The sequence below is a fragment of the Paroedura picta genome, chromosome 7 (genome assembly GCF_049243985.1).
Source record: "Paroedura picta isolate Pp20150507F chromosome 7, Ppicta_v3.0, whole genome shotgun sequence".
Taxonomy (NCBI): domain Eukaryota; kingdom Metazoa; phylum Chordata; class Lepidosauria; order Squamata; family Gekkonidae; genus Paroedura; species Paroedura picta.
Genome location: NC_135375.1, coordinates 20,668,988 through 20,684,471, shown reverse-complemented (window position 1 = coordinate 20,684,471; position 15,484 = coordinate 20,668,988). Strand labels below are relative to the sequence as shown.

Below are 15,484 nucleotides of genomic sequence, written 5' to 3'. Positions count from 1 at the left end.
GAGGGTTCCCCAGAAAGAAATGCTTGGAATAGATGCTTAATGTGTTTGGGCCCAGCCTATCGCAAGGACTGTTTGTTTGCTTATGACACCCAAGGGGCACTTCGCTCTGTGGGTACTAATCTGTTAGTGGCCCCTGGGCCCTGAGAGATACAACTGGCCTCAATCCAGGCCAGGGCCTTCTCAGTCCTGGCCCCAACCTGGTGGAATGAGCTCCTGGGAGAATTGAGGACCCTGACAGAGCTGGCAAAGTTCCGCAGGGCCTGTAAAACGGAGCTCTTCCGACAGGTCTTTGGTTGAGGCCGGGTTAGTAAGATCAGTGTCCCCCTCAGGTACTGCAATAATATCAAGCACTCTCTTGTTAGCTGATTGCAGGAGGTCAAAGGGATCTTGCCATCTAAGTAAATGTTGGATTTGTGCTGTTTTTAGGGGGGGTGCTATGGGGATTTTTACATGTAACCCGCCTTGAGTCCAAGGAGGAAGGCGGGCTATGAAATAAATAAATAAATAAATAATAATAATAATAATAATAATAATAATAATAATAATAATAATAATAATAAAGGCAGATCGGCCTTTTAATTTTATCGTACTTTGTACAGGTTTAAGAGGAAGAATTGTTTGAAGCACTGGAACATAGATGTTGATTCAAAGGCTAGCCTAGTCGAAGTCCTTCCCTGTGCAAAAAGAGCATGGGAAATATTTAAGGAAATTGAGAATTCCTACAGAACCAAAGATACATCTGAAAACCCATTCTTTTAGGGCCTCATACTCTTATTTTCAATCCAGAATCAAAAGGGGAAAACTGATCTGGTTAGTAGCAGGTTCATGAAAATGGCACGTGAGTTCAGCTCTGCAGGGATGGCTCAGATTGTTCTTCCAGGTCTAGAGAGGACCCACAAATGTCAAATGAGCCTACTGTATGGTCTATCCTATGTTCTTAATTAAAATAGTAGAAAACCTGCCTTTCCTCCTAATTCAGGGCCTCAAGGTGGGTGACAAGCGGGAGTTTTTGTCACCAAATGATGAATGCCCAAAGGAAGAACCATTGATGGAAACATCGGAAGGGGGAGGAAAAATGGAAGGGGAAGAGTTGGAAGGGGGAGAAAAAATGACCAACTTAAATAGGTGAGAAAATGGCATATATGTTGTAGTAGGGATATTTTACTGGCTAATTTATGACTGTACTAACCTAAGTGGACCAGACTAACCTGATCTCAAAAGCCAAGTAGGGTTTGCCACAGCATCCACAATGACAATCTAGACTTTATTGATTCCATTTATTTAAGCAAGGCTCTAAGGAAGCCTTTCTCAACTTTTTAACCATTGAGAAACCCCCTTCAGGCTTTAAGAAACTCCGGAAGTGGCACGATCATGCAGATTATGGTTCAGAGGCATAACTGTTTACACAGCCACCTAGGGCCCCTCCCCTTGCCACCTTCTCCAGGCCCATTATTGACCATTGGGGGGGGGGGTTGACATGACCTTTATGGTCATCTCACCTGGTAAATGTTTAACATATTTAGGAAATCCTTCCAGAGCCTTCAAGAAACCCCAGAATTTCACAAAACCCTGGTTGGGAAAGCCTGCCCTGAGGGCATACAAGGTATTTTCATTGTATTCATAGCACAGTGGCAGAAATTTCCAGAAGTGCCAATCAGTCTCCTTGTTATTGTGTTTCTCCTCTCATTTATTCAGCAGTATTATTTTTGCCAATTTAAATTGTTGAATTTCCTTCAGCCAAGGAATTCGTCTTGCATTTGTGTGAGTAATCTGAGTAATTCAAATGCTTCCGCTTGAGTTGTTTGCTAATAGCTATGGAGACCAAATGTAAACAGCCAGCAGTTGCAAACTGGGTTAACAATGTTGCTTTATAGTTTTAAAAGCCATCATAATGTTATCGAGAGTAATTCTTTGCACTGTAAGTAATGCTTCTTTAAATTCATATCTTCAAATCAAGTTTAAACGTTTCTCATGCATCTCTCTCTCATTTTAAGTACTACACCTGGGACAGTCCTTGATGGTATTCCTTGTTTATTCGTTCCTGAAATGAAGGCAGAAACTCCTAGGTAAATGAAACTTTGTTCATCGTGTTTATATCTGTAATGCTGCCTGGCAGCCATTACATAAAATCAAATGACATTTAATTAACCATGATTGTCTCTTGAAAAGCTTGTGGCCGCTGGCAGATACTATGTACCGTATTTGCCAGCATACAAGACAATTGGGCGTATAAGACGACCACCCAACATTTCCACTCAAAATATAGAGCTTCTTACATTACATTACAGTACTATGGGCCACTATGGGCAGCTATGTCTATCCCAACTGAAGTGCACCCGGCGTATAGGACGACCCCCCCACTTGGAGGCATGTTTTTCAGGGGGGGAAAGTAGTCTTATACGCCAGCAAATACTGTATATCAGAATTGTCTCATTTAATTCCGCTTAAGAGCCAGCTTGGTGTAGTGGTTAAGCGAGTCGGCCTCTAACCTGGAGGAACTGGGTTTGCTTCCCCACTCATCCCTATGTAGCCAGCTGGGTCACCCTTGGGCCAGTCCCAGTCCTCTCAGAACTCTCTTGGCCCCAGCTCTACCTCACAGTGTGTTTGTTGTAGGGAGTGGAAGGGAAGGCAATTGTAAGCTGCACTGATACTTCTTCAGGAAGCAAAAAGCAGGGTACAAAAACTCAGCTGTTCTTCTAATTAAAACTCGCATTTGTGTATTTATATTGCACAAAGCCAATTCACAATATATAATGTCTAATATTGGACCTGACCCCAGCTAGGAATAAATAAATCCACAGGATTGGGCCATGTGCAAAGGCCTCCCTGACACCCATGGACCTATCTAATGTAATAACTAGTCCAACTTATTGTTCAGGTCACACTTTTGATCTGGTAAGAGGAATATGATCCCAGGGTTGAGATCACAGATTGCATCTGACCTGTTGATATCTGTCCTGCAAGATGAAGTGGCCCATTGTGACCATTTTGCTCAGCACTTTTCAGATAAAATCTATTCCTTCTTGGACTCTCCATTAAGCCAGGACGCCACAATGTCCAGTTGTTTGGGATATTTTCTGGTTGGTTCCATCTGAGGATGTGGACAGGATCCTTGGAAGTGTGAGGTCTACCACTTGCATGCATGACCATTGCCCTTCCAGGGTGGGTGAGCTGGCTGGCTGGGTTTCAGAGATAGCTAATGCTTCCTTAAGAGAGGTGCCGGTCACCCCAGCCTTGAAATAAACTAATAAAGCCAAGTCCAAGTAAAGTAAAAATACATTTTATTACTCAGTTAAAATTCCGTGTGTTCCATCAACTGGCTTCTTCAGGAAATCTTTCTGTAATATATATTATGCAAATACATTACTTAGTTAAAATAAATAATGCATTGAGTTAGAAATCAAATCACTATTTGTACAGTATAATATCAACCAGGTCCAAAGGCATGCAGTAGCACTGCTAGAGCTTATTCTGTCCTCATGATTGCATGAAGGAAAACAAGGCAGAGAGAAAAACTCGTATATAAGAGAGAGAAGATAAACTGACCAGCATCCAATAGGTTTTGTCAGGATATAACTTCTGTAAATGAATGAATGAATAAATATAAAATGTATCTAAAGAAAACGAGAGGGGCTTCCCCCCCCCAACCCCCTCCCCAACCCCCTCCCCAACTTTTTCAGTTAGTCTTAAGTCTTTGTGTCCCTGTGTCCACAGTGTAGAGATCTCCGTCTCAGATGATCGGCCGTCTTCCACTGTTGTGTCAAGCGTTCATTCTAGTAATCCTGTTGGTTCAAAGAAAGAAGAGGCTGATGCAAGAGAACAGCCATTTTTGACTGTGGTGTCAAGTGTTCATCCCAGCAATCCTATTGGCTCAAAGCAAGAAGTGGCTCCAACAGACCCGGCACCGCAGCCATTGAACATTTCAGATACTGTCAGGCAAATGCTTCAAGATGAGATGTTTAAACTGGTTCAGGTAAAAAACGAAACAGAAATACAAGGCATGTAGATCCAGCTAGAAGAGTTCGCTAAAATCAGTGAAACTACCAGGATAACGGAACCCCCAGAGTAAAGACAATTCCTTTATGGTTTTTCTATTATTATTCTTGATTTATTTATTACGTGTGCCTTGTTTTTTCTGAGTATAGAATCATAGAATCATAGAGTTGGCCATAGAATCATAGAGTTGGCCATAGAGGCCATCTAGCCCAACCCCCTGCTCAACGCAGGATCAGCCCTAAGCAGTATCTTCCATATGGTTCCCTAGTCAACTGTTATCAGTGTTCATAGGTCAGACATTAATTTATGGATCAGATACTTGGACTATAATCCAGTATACACTTACCCTGGAGTAAGCCCACTGAAAACAAAGGAACTTATTTCTGCTTAAACATTCCTAGGATCTTGCTCTTAATGTATTGTGTGCCTTCAGTAAACAACAACAACAAAAAAAAAAAACTGACCACTGTGCAGCAATTCTGAATCTGCTATTCTTAACTTGTAATTCATACCCAAACTGTGGTCTTGACATCATCATCATCATCATCAATAAAGTTGGGGATACTTAGAACAACGCAGGGAATTATTCAGCCGCTGATTTCATCATACTTGAATAAAGGCATTAAAACTTCAGAGGTGCTTTTGCGCCATCTCATTTTCCTAAATAATTTTTGGATAGTTTCCAGTAACCATTCATTAGAATAGGAGTAAATCCATCAGTGGGGCGGAGTACTGTTTCTGTTGCTGTCTGTTTTAGTATGATGCTTACAAATCACTTGATGTGTGGATTTTAGCCAAGACTCGTCCTAGTCAATCTCCATTTTTTGTCTATGTTCCAGCTCCAGCAAATCAACTTTATGAACCTCATGCAAGTGGTGGGATCATCCTTTGCCAGCCTGCCAGGCGTCTCCCACCTTTTGCAGCAGTCGCAGCCGTCTCACTTGGGAAGGAGCCCGGCTTCAAATACTGCAGGGACTGACTTGAAGAGGTGTACCCCAGAACAAATGGCAGATGGTTGTTTGAAAAGACAAATGGCCACTCACGAAAACACTTCAAATTCTAATAAGAAAGGATCCAGCCCTCAGGAAGAGAACATTCTACCTGATCAAAATGACAGTGGAAATATGCCAGTAAGTAGAAATTTGCCTTTTTAGAAAGTTGTCATGTGGGGTTTTAGACGGAATTACCTGCATCATGTGTCCCATGCAAGTATTATAGCATTATTATTTTTTCCTCATGTAGAATCTTTCACAAATTGGTGATGCTCCGAGGTTACCAAAGAGCCAATCTTTTGGAACAAGGCGGATTCCCCCGTTTCGGGACTTGTTTGATCAGGTCTCACCCAGACCATTACCTCTGCTATCAGCTTCCCTTAATGCTAAAAAAGCCCCAACGCTTATTCCACTGGCGAAACCCTTAAGTAATACAAATGGACTTCCTCTGCTCAAACTTAAACCACAGAATCAGCTCCTCTCACTACAGATCAGTCCAGTAAAACTTCCAGAAGCTTTAAGCGGACTGTTCCCACAACCCCGAGAAGCTTGGGGTCCATCTCGTCTGGTGGAGAATCCTCAGGGTTCACAGACACCACCGTGCCAAATTGAATCAGCAGCACACCTAAAATTGAAATCTAATCCTGAACTTATAAGTCGATTACAAGAAGAGGAGAACAAATGTCCAGAAGTGATGGACAAGGGACTTTCCAGACACCTGCATCTAGCTGAATATGACAAAAAGGAAAGTATGGCTCATTCAGAACCTCATCATGCACATTTAAGGGCAGAGAAACCACTGATGGACCAGGAAATGTATTTGCATAAGACATGTGAAAATTTTGTTCAAATTCCCCTACTGTCTCTGAAGCCTTGTCAACATCAACAGTGCAAATATCCTTTGTCTCCAAGGCCTATTAAATTGACAACAAAAGACATGGATTCCAGAAACCCATCAGAGCAAAAAGGAATACCATTACTGTGTATTAATTTACCTCCATTTACTAAGGTAATAGGCTTTTTAAGATGATACACACACACACACATATAAATTTTTAAGTTTGACTGCTTCCTGTGCTTTACATTCCATATATTTTGGTATGTCCTACTGGTTTGCTCAGCCAAGTGCGGAGCCTTCCCCAGGGGAAAGGACTCATCCTACACTGAAAGAAGGCTCTGCATTTAAATGGCTTCTGTAAGGCAGCAGAGTTTCTTCATTACTGCAGCAGCTGGGGTGTCAATACAGTGGCAACAGGACTGGATTTCCTCATCTTCCCCCCCCCAATCCTCCCTCTGCCATTGGGGGACTTTTTTCAGGGTTTTTAGAAAATTGTTAATTGATAAATTGCTACTGTTTGGTGGTGCTATAGCAATCCACCTATATGTGTTCCATGCTGCAGGGTTTTTTGGGTTTTTTTAGGAAGACTCTAGATCCTTTCATTACAGAGCTATAAGGAGGAAAGTGTATATCTGAAAGGAAAAGAGTTCTGATCCTCCCTGAAAAACCTTTTTAGGTTTTAGGTCCAGAGGAGCTGGGAAGGTGGTCTCTATTGGGGATGGGCAGGGAAAGTGGCACTAGCTTGGATGGGACTGGGAAAGAGCCAGACATTCCCGTCCACATGGCAGCCACCATGGCTTTGTCATGATTTTTAAAAAACACCCACCCACAGACCCATAACTGTAGTGAAGAAGGTTTAGGGATGATCACAAGGTCAAGAGGAGGAAAGGAGAAGGTGCCTGAGAGCTCCCTGATGCTGAATGAAAACAGGGGGAAAATAGTGAAGTTGGACCAAATACGTCTTGTGGTAGTGATCTTGACTGAGCAGGGCAGTAGGGTCCATCCCACAGCCCTCTGCCTCCATTTATATTTATAATAAAAGAATTTGAACATCATTAACTTATCTGTCCTCCTTAGCCAAGTCATCCTGTAATTTTGGTGTCATGACTGTCGTGTTCCGTTTCCTCTCCTTGACAGCTTCCAACACCCAAGCTCATCCCACTTCGGGATCTTCTTGAATTTGAGCAAAGCCGTCAGATGGGTCAAGCCCCATTTATTGGACAGAAAGGCCATCCTGAGCAGATCCAGTTACTAAAAGCCAACATTAAACCCTTTGAAGCAAGAGAAGACAGGAATAATAAAACAAGGTGAGGCCTAACAGTTTGGGGTTATTTTATTTATCTATTTATTTATTTTATTATATTTATATATAATAAAAAAAAACTGCCCTGAGCCCCCTCCCCCGGGGCTCAGGGCAGTTTACATAATAACATAAGAATAATACATGGAACAGTCTACAAAACATTTGAATAACCGTACAATAATAACTGATAATTGTAAACATATAAAAGTATAGGCTGAACTAAGATCAGAATTGTGACCACCGCCGCTATATGTTATATGTAACTTTTGCTGATGTTAATTGGAGTTTTTATGGGGATTTTATTGTGTTTTAACTATTTATGTTGTAAACCGCCCTGAGACCTATTGGGAGAAGGGCTATCTAAAAATTAAATAATAGTAGTAGTAGTAGTAGTAGTAGTAGTAGTAGTATAACCAAACATATACCTGCTGAGAAGCAGAAACTTCATTGTGTCAATTTTAGTGCACTTCCCACAGTCAGAAAAGGCACTGAGCTGAGCAAAGCAGGGTTTTAAAAATAGTCAGTTGTCCCATATCTTGGAGTGATGTGTTATGCTGGGAATCCAAGTTGAGATTGCCTAATGAGTAGTTTAGCTTTGAAAAGCAGCCAGAAGAATTTGGTTGTCGGTGGAGATGGCATTTCCTCCCCTACTCTTTTTCTTTGCTGGGGCTAATAGCAATTTGGAATGACAGCCTTCTCAGTTAGGAACAGGGGGGAGGGGGGCATTTTTAAATTAGAAAAACCTTACCTCAACAGTGCAACTCTGATCTAAATTGCACCAGTAATTATAGTTTGGCACTGATTATAAAGCACAGAGTGAATGTGACTTTTCCCAGCCAGTTGCAGTGGTCCAAAACCTGTGCCAATTCTGGTCTGTTGCCAGTCAGCACATTCATCTTTTTCACATCAGCAGGCCAAGCTGAGATTCAATTTTGGTTCTGTCTGATTTACTTTACTTTAAAAGGGACAGTCCTGGAAGTTTTGTTTCCCTTCCAAGAAGATGGGGAAGGGGCAACGGGAGATGGACTCCCACAAAGCCTGGGTAAGAACTATTCAAGCCAGTCTCTCAACTGCATCCCAAATACTCCACATGTATGACCTGCTGTGTTTGGGGAGCAGTTTGCAGAGGTACTTTTTAAACACCATCTGATAACACAAGGGGAAGATGGAAGACTCCAGACAGGCCAAAAACTACTTTATCTTCTTCCTGGCTTGGGAGCAGAAAAGCAAAGACTGACCTGACATGTCAGGAGATGGCTTGGTGCTGATTGAATTTCAGAGTCATAAGTCTGTGGCCTCCGATTCAGTGAAAGCCTTCTGTTTGGCATAGACAGTTTCTCCCTCACATACAACGTCCTGCATGTTAGAGTCTCTTTAAATCAAAATGTAGTTATAATGTTCATGTGGTGTAGTGGTGAGGAGTGCCGACTTCTAATCTGGCAAGCCAGGTTTGATTCCACGCTCCTCCTCCACATGCAGGCAGCTGGGTGACCTTGGGCTCATCACAGCACTGAGAAAGCTGTTCTGACTGAGCAGTGATATCAGGGCTCTCTCAGCCTCACCCACCTCACAGGGTGTCTGTTGTGGGGAGAGGAAAAGGAAGGCAAATGTAAGCAGCTTTGAGACTCCTTCGGGTAGAGAAAAGCAGCATATAAGAACCAACTCTTCTTCATATGCTGATAGGCAGAGGAGGCATGCCAAGAAACAAATCAAGGAGAAACAAGAAAGGAAGAAAGTAACGGTGACTTTTCAACAAGATGATTCCATTCTACCTGGCATTGTAGAGAAGACAAAGGTATGGTGCTATGCAGATGTCCATTCATAGTCATCTTGTTGGTTGCCATTTGTTTTCAAGTCACATGGTTGCTCAAAAACACTGAACAGCTAGGCCACAAATTCCTTTATATATATCCCTTTAAATGATTATTTGCACCTTTGCTATACTTAAATGCAATAATACAACAGCTGTATCAGGAACTATCGATTGACATTTATGTAGGCATATTTCTTGTCATGTTAGGATGGCGGCCAGGCAGAATCCAACTATGACCTTAATGATGGTGACCACTTGCTGGGTGAGTATTTTAATAAGATTGCTTGAGAAAAGAAAGGCCCCCTCCATGTCCAAGGCAGATTCATGATCAGCAGTAGTCAAAGTCGTAGCCAGCATAGTGGCCGAAAAATATTGGAACAGTTTGTTGGAGCTGTGAGCTCCGTGTCCATTCTCTGTCCTGGACTCATTGTGCTGCGAATGGCTGGTTTCTGCTCAGTTCCTTAGCTTCATGGTGGCAATATATTGACCAATTTTGCAGGATTATTGTGATCATAAGAACACTGCGGTTGATGAAGGGATTTGGAAATCAAATGGGTTTTGATTACAATAATCATTTGTATAGCACGGTCATATTATCTGAGCCAGTTAGAGTATCAGACGAGGATCTGGAAGGCCAGGCTCAAACCCCCACTCTGCCATGGACGCTTCCTGAATGACCTCTCAGCCTAACCTAACTCATGGGTCTGTTGTGCAGGTACAATGGAGGAGGGGGGGGAGAAAGGTGGTGTATACATGAAGTAAATAAATAAGCACCGGACATCTTAACCGCACTCTCCATTTGGACAGATACTTGGCAAACTGCCTGTTGGATATTAGAGAGGTGTATTCAAAATACCGTGTACAAAGTTCCATTAAGGTGTAGCTGAGTTACGAGGAACTCAGAGAATTTTCAAAGCAGGTGATTAAGCAGAAGTGGCTTCCCATTGGCTGCCATGCAAAGTTTCCCTTGGTGGCCTCCCTTCAAATAGTGACTCAGCTTCTGAGATCTGGCTATAGCAGGGGTAGTCAAACTGCAGCGCTCCAGATGTCCATGGACTACAATTTGCTGGCAGGGGCTCATGGGAATTGTAGTCCATGGACATCTGGGGGGCCGCAGTTTGACTGCCCCTGGGCTATAGAATACTATTCCACACCCCTGTGGGGGAATGTAATTAGCAATCGTTGTTGAATAATTTCAAGAAGCTAAATCCTTGTCTTTGATGTGGACAATATCTTCTCCTGTTTCAGACCCAGAATCACTTATTTCTTCAGCAGGACTACATTACTTGGCTTCTGTAAGGAAAAGGCCCACTGATCTCCAGGATGCTACCACAAATACAGACCCAGGTTAAAATTTGATAGAAACCTGTACTTCTCTGTTTTTATGGCTCTGAAACTCTTGTAATAAGTTTTCCTCTAACTTACTTCAAAATACTTTTCCGATAGTTGAATGCAAAATGGTGAGCAGAATGTTTTTGCAGCGTTCAGTTTTGTTTGCTTAAGGCCAGATTCTGTTATCTATCTCATGAATATCTCTCCTTTGATAAGCAATAGATTATTTTATCCTTCTGTTGATTGATCTTGATTCCTTTTTTTTCCTTTTTACCAATCAAGTTCTTAAATCACATCAGGATATGCAAACTGTCTCAGAAGAAATAGTTTCTGAACCTGATAAAAATCAGCCAATCATCTCTGTTCCAGCATCAGGTGTGCTTTCTATCTGCTTTTGTGTTAAATCGATGTCCCATTTTTAAATACTTGAATGTTGCAGGTTGGCTCCAGATAGCTTTTTAAAATCAATCTTGCCAATTCATCTCACTGTCAATGCAGCTTCCATGCTCCCCAGCAGAACCATTTTGAGTGGTCAAAGGGGTCCCCTCCTTCCTTTTCTGCCAGTGGAAAAGGTGGTTGAATCCATCACATTATCTTCCACTAGAAGGCTATAGTCAAATTTCAGTTCTCTAAATCTGAAGACAAATTTTATACATAAAATAACTGCAAAATTACTCAATAGGAGCTTGTTCTTTCCCCTGTTAATATATGTATGAGTTGAATGCCACAGTTCATCAGTTTTTAATGCAGCTTTTTCACTGATAGGTCTCAGTTGTATGATCACCAATTTTTCCAAAGACTTGCTGAGGTTCAGCTGAGCTCAGAAAAGACAGCTGGCCTGCAAAATGGTGCTCTTCTACCAGGCCTACGGTTGAAGCTACGGTGGTCCAGAATTACATTGGGCCTCCCTCCCCTCCCCTGTCAAACTCACCCTCAATATAGGTCCCCCCCCTCTCTGCCCAATAGCGCCAAAATAGCTGAAAATTGCCAGCAAGATGATGATGATCCGAATGGTGGAGCATATTTAGAATTGAAAAATTCTAAATATTTTATTGCATTTTATTATATTTTATTGAAAGTCGGTTTTAATGGATAAGTATTACTGTGAACTGCCCTGACCCCGCTCACAGGGAAGGTGTGGTGAAGAAATTCAATTATAAATAAACAAAATACGGTAGACTTAAGGTACAGTGAACACTTCCCTGGAAGCAAGCTGCATTGAATAGGCCTGAGTAGGATTCTGAGTAGATCTGCTTAGTTGTTCTCTAAACCTACCTTATGAGGTTAAGATGACTGAGATGTTATGTGGGAGGCCCTTATGTAACACCCTGCATTGTTGAATTGCATGTTATTGTGATGCAAGTCTGGTGGTGTTACCAGTCCAGACCATCGGTTGGCTCACTGAGATCACATTAAGTTGTCCTTTGAAAGGGTAATAATGAGCAGGTTTGGAGTAACCATGTGAGGTGAATAAGATTAAGACGATAAATGCAACCCAATGCTATTCAGTGTGCCGTTACAGTAATTAGTTGTAGCAGATGGGAAATACTGGTTTGTTATAGCGATCTCTTTGGGTCAGAGCTGTAAACTATTTCCCAGGTACTCAACAATGCCTTCAACTTTGAGGCTCTGGTTTGTGTGCAGAGTATGTCTATATCTGTAGTGCATTTTTTGATTGCAAATACAAACCTCTACAGTTAGCAGGTGCTGCATACACATGCAGAGATTTTTTAAGCATGAAAGAATATAGGAAGTCAGCCTCCATAGAGCTTTGGGTCAGGTGAAAACGTGAGTGACAGTATTTCCAATATTTCTGAATTCTTAACCAGTGCTGTTTTAGATAGGCTTTCTGGCATGTCAGGGCGTTCGTTTGTTTGTTTATTTGTTTATTTGTTTATTTATTTGGTGATTTGTTTCCTGCCACTCCCCGAAGGCTCATGGTGGGTTACAAATGTCAGATATAATCTAAAAAATCCCATTAAAAACCCCTGACATAAAGCCCTAAACCACAACAATATCAACAGTATAAAATAAAGATACGGCGGAAACATCGTCCCATCCCTAACATCCCCAGCAATACCTCTGCAGGGGGGGGAGAAGGGGGAGGAGGGGACAGATGGAACTCACAAGCCGCCACTCCTATAGAGGGGCCATGATCGTCCTTGCCGCCCAGCTTCAACCATAGACCTGGCGGAAGAGCTCCGTTTTGCAGGCCCTGCGGAACACTGAAAACTATCTGGTGACTTTGACTGTTTCCTTCTTGCCTCACAGAACCGTCGCCTTCATGCATCCGTGAAACGTTGCCACCAGATGTGTACTTAAATCTCAGATTCCCCACTGAAGCCACAGAGATGCCCTCACCATCCTCCTTATCTCATGCTGCCACCAAATTGGTCAGTAATGAGAAATATTTGCTGACTAGTAATCAAGCCCGCTGCCATTTAAATGCAGCGGGCGCTAGCAGGCCTATGGAGTTGTGCCGGGTGTGCGGGCGGGGTGGGGCGCGGGCGGGTGCGCAGGCGAGGCTGTGGATGGGGGGGGGCCTGAGACCCTGCCACGTTGGCGGGCAGCTCCGGGAGGTGTCTGTCCAGCGCAGGCCCTACCTGAATCGTCGCAGGGCAGAAACGGTGTTGAGCATTGGCAGCGGCGGGAGAGAGTAGAAGGGGTCGGTGGTCAGGACCTGTCACTGGCGCCGGCATTGTGGCTGCAGCCTATCCCGCAGCCCCCCAGTCCCAGCATCTGCCCTGGCGGTGTCGTATCGGCGCCGCCGGCGCACGGCAGCAGCTCGAGGCTTGGCGGGGCGGCAGCCGGCAGCAGCTGTAGGCGGCAGCGGGCTGCAGGTGCTCGAGGCTTGGCGGGGCAGCAGCGACGTCTCGTTCTGTGCGGCAGGGGGGCGGCTGAAGGCGGTGGCGGCACAGCTGTGGCTGTTGAGGGAGGCACAGCCACTGTGGAAGGCGGCTTGGGCCAGCAGCGGCTCCTCGTCGGCAGGCAGGCAGGCGGGAACGGGCCGTCTCGGGTGCAAGGAAGAAAATAGCAGCAGTCAGCCGGATGCGGGCGAGTTGCGGGGGCGGATCGGGAGGCGCTTTGCTGCTCCCGATTCGTCAGTCCGCCTGCAAGGGACCAATCGCAAGGCGCGCTCTGCGCGGCTCGCAATTGGTCCCTTGCCGCCGGACTGACACTTGGAGGGCCCAATCGGCCTGCGCAAAGCGCCTGCCAATTGGGGCCTCCAAGTGTCAGTCCGGAGGAAGGGGCCTATGGGCACCCTTCCTCATCACGGACAGGGCCCACCCTCGGAGCCCTTAACCAATTATTTAATCTGCTCCACTAGGAGCGGGTTAAAGATGCAGTATCGGATTATATGCTTGTGCGTCTCAATAAGCCACCTACCGGGAGAGCTTTTCCATTGTGTAGCACATTTCTATAAATGAGAGAAATTTATCGTAATAAGAGCTGTTGTCCTTTCTGTGTGGCTTAGGCTGGACGGAAGTATATCCATGTGGTTGATATCGAGGATGATGCCCTTCTGAAAGACTTGCCTGAGATCTCAGAGCCGGACATGAAGGACATTGCCTCCTATCCAAAGAAACCTGGAGTGGTATCTTCTGCAAAACTGCATCACATGGCAGCATCTGTCACCAACGCAATTCCACCAGGAGAATTCGAGAACGAAGGTGAAAATACATAATTTTTTTTTAAATGAAATCTTCTTGAAAAATATATTCCTTTCAATTAGTTTTCTGTTGAGAAAAATGTGTCTCTAGCAGATTCTGTCTCTCAATCTGTTCTTACAAGAAAGAAATAATATTATTTAGAGCCAAAATATCATAACCAGAGCTCTGGTCACAGGACGGATTTTCCACCTTCCCTCTCCTTTCCCACTGTTGCCTCTGTGGTGAGGGATCTTTGGGAATGTCATCTTTGGATGGGATGAATCTGCCGTGATAAAAAGAGAGTAGCAGACGATATTATTAAAACTTTTGCAGAAGTGGAAGGACTCTTCTGCTCCCGGAAGGGAGACAATCCACCTGCTGTTTTCATTGCTGTATGTCGCTTTGAGTGTTTTATGCTAAAGTCACAAACAGACAAGCATTTGATGGTTTCAAATGCCAGAATGGGTTAAGCCTTACTGTTTACGTGTAATTTAAAGGGCATACGCTTCAAACAGAACCATCGCAGGTCTCGCTGAAGAGTTTAGAGGCAGAAATGGCTGGTGACCGTCTCACACTGGGTCTGCTGCAAGAGGATTTCAGAAGTCATTCCACCCCAGGACTGTTGGCCAAACAAATCAGCAGACAGCACTTTTCAGACAAGCTACAGCAAATGGATGAGAAGCTACTAGCCCTACAGAACGTGGCAGAAAGACTGGAACAAGAATACAGAAACACTGAACTGGTACATTTAAACGTTATGATCTTTCAGAGGTCGTTCCTTGGTCACTTTACAAATAGGGTACGGGTTCAAATTAAGTTGCACTTTAAAATGGAAAAATATTCCGTAGGGGTTTGGACACACATGGTTTCAATTTAGGGTTGACAACCTCCAGATGGTAATCGAAAAGCTCCAGACAGCAGAGGGCATTTCCCATGGAGAAAATGGCCACTTTGGATGGCACACGGACACGCAATACCTTTATTGGCATAAAGCAGATTAGCAAAATGAACAGAGATAGTCAGGATACATCAATCAGTTTAAGTTTAAAAACTGAAGACAAAAATTCAGCCAAAATAAAAGTGACATTGGCATCCTTATCACTCAATAAAAATTGGCAGATCAGGTCTTTTGAATGGTTTCTCCATTTTGATATAAAAGATAGAATATGCCTTTGCTGGACAATAAACAAGGGACAATCCAGTAAGATATGTTGCATGATGTCAGGAGTGTTTAATGCACAGGGACATAGTATATTTTCGAAAGGAATCTTGGCAAATCTCCCTTGTAATACTTCGGATGGAAAGGTGTTGAGCTGAGCAAGCAAAAACGCTCTGCGATAAAGGGGATTTGCCAAGTTATAGAAATAAGCCGGCATTATCCCATGCTTCACTTGGAGACCAAGAGCACGGGGAGAGCAAGTTGCCGGAATAGTAGGATGGACTTTTTGGAATTCCTGATTCCTTTGTTTAACTTTGTTTAACATATCCCTGAGGCCCCTCTCTTCCCCCAAGCCCACCCTCCCAGGCTGTGCACCCAAATCTCCAGGAATGCCCTCAAGA

At 43.7% G+C, this 15,484-nt stretch overlaps 1 protein-coding gene across 5 annotated transcripts in view; it reads left to right on the top strand.

Annotated features, from left to right (window-relative positions):
• The window catches only part of CPLANE1 (ciliogenesis and planar polarity effector complex subunit 1), a 66,654-nt gene that overhangs the window by 38,691 nt on the left and 12,479 nt on the right, over positions 1-15,484 (top strand). For 4 of the 5 annotated variants that reach the window (XM_077347000.1, XM_077346998.1, XM_077346994.1 and 1 more), the window contains 13 exons: positions 980-1,125; positions 1,995-2,066; positions 3,715-3,973; positions 4,836-5,126; positions 5,239-5,997; positions 6,964-7,133; positions 8,813-8,924; positions 9,150-9,204; positions 10,191-10,289; positions 10,557-10,649; positions 12,546-12,667; positions 13,750-13,945; positions 14,422-14,666. In XM_077347000.1, coding sequence (XP_077203115.1) covers positions 980-1,125; positions 1,995-2,066; positions 3,715-3,973; positions 4,836-5,126; positions 5,239-5,997; positions 6,964-7,133; positions 8,813-8,924; positions 9,150-9,204; positions 10,191-10,289; positions 10,557-10,649; positions 12,546-12,667; positions 13,750-13,945; positions 14,422-14,666 — 2,619 coding nt within the window. The remainder of the gene's footprint in view (positions 1-979; positions 1,126-1,994; positions 2,067-3,714; positions 3,974-4,835; positions 5,127-5,238; positions 5,998-6,963; positions 7,134-8,812; positions 8,925-9,149; positions 9,205-10,190; positions 10,290-10,556; positions 10,650-12,545; positions 12,668-13,749; positions 13,946-14,421; positions 14,667-15,484) is intronic. The other variant, XM_077346999.1, reaches the window with a different exon arrangement.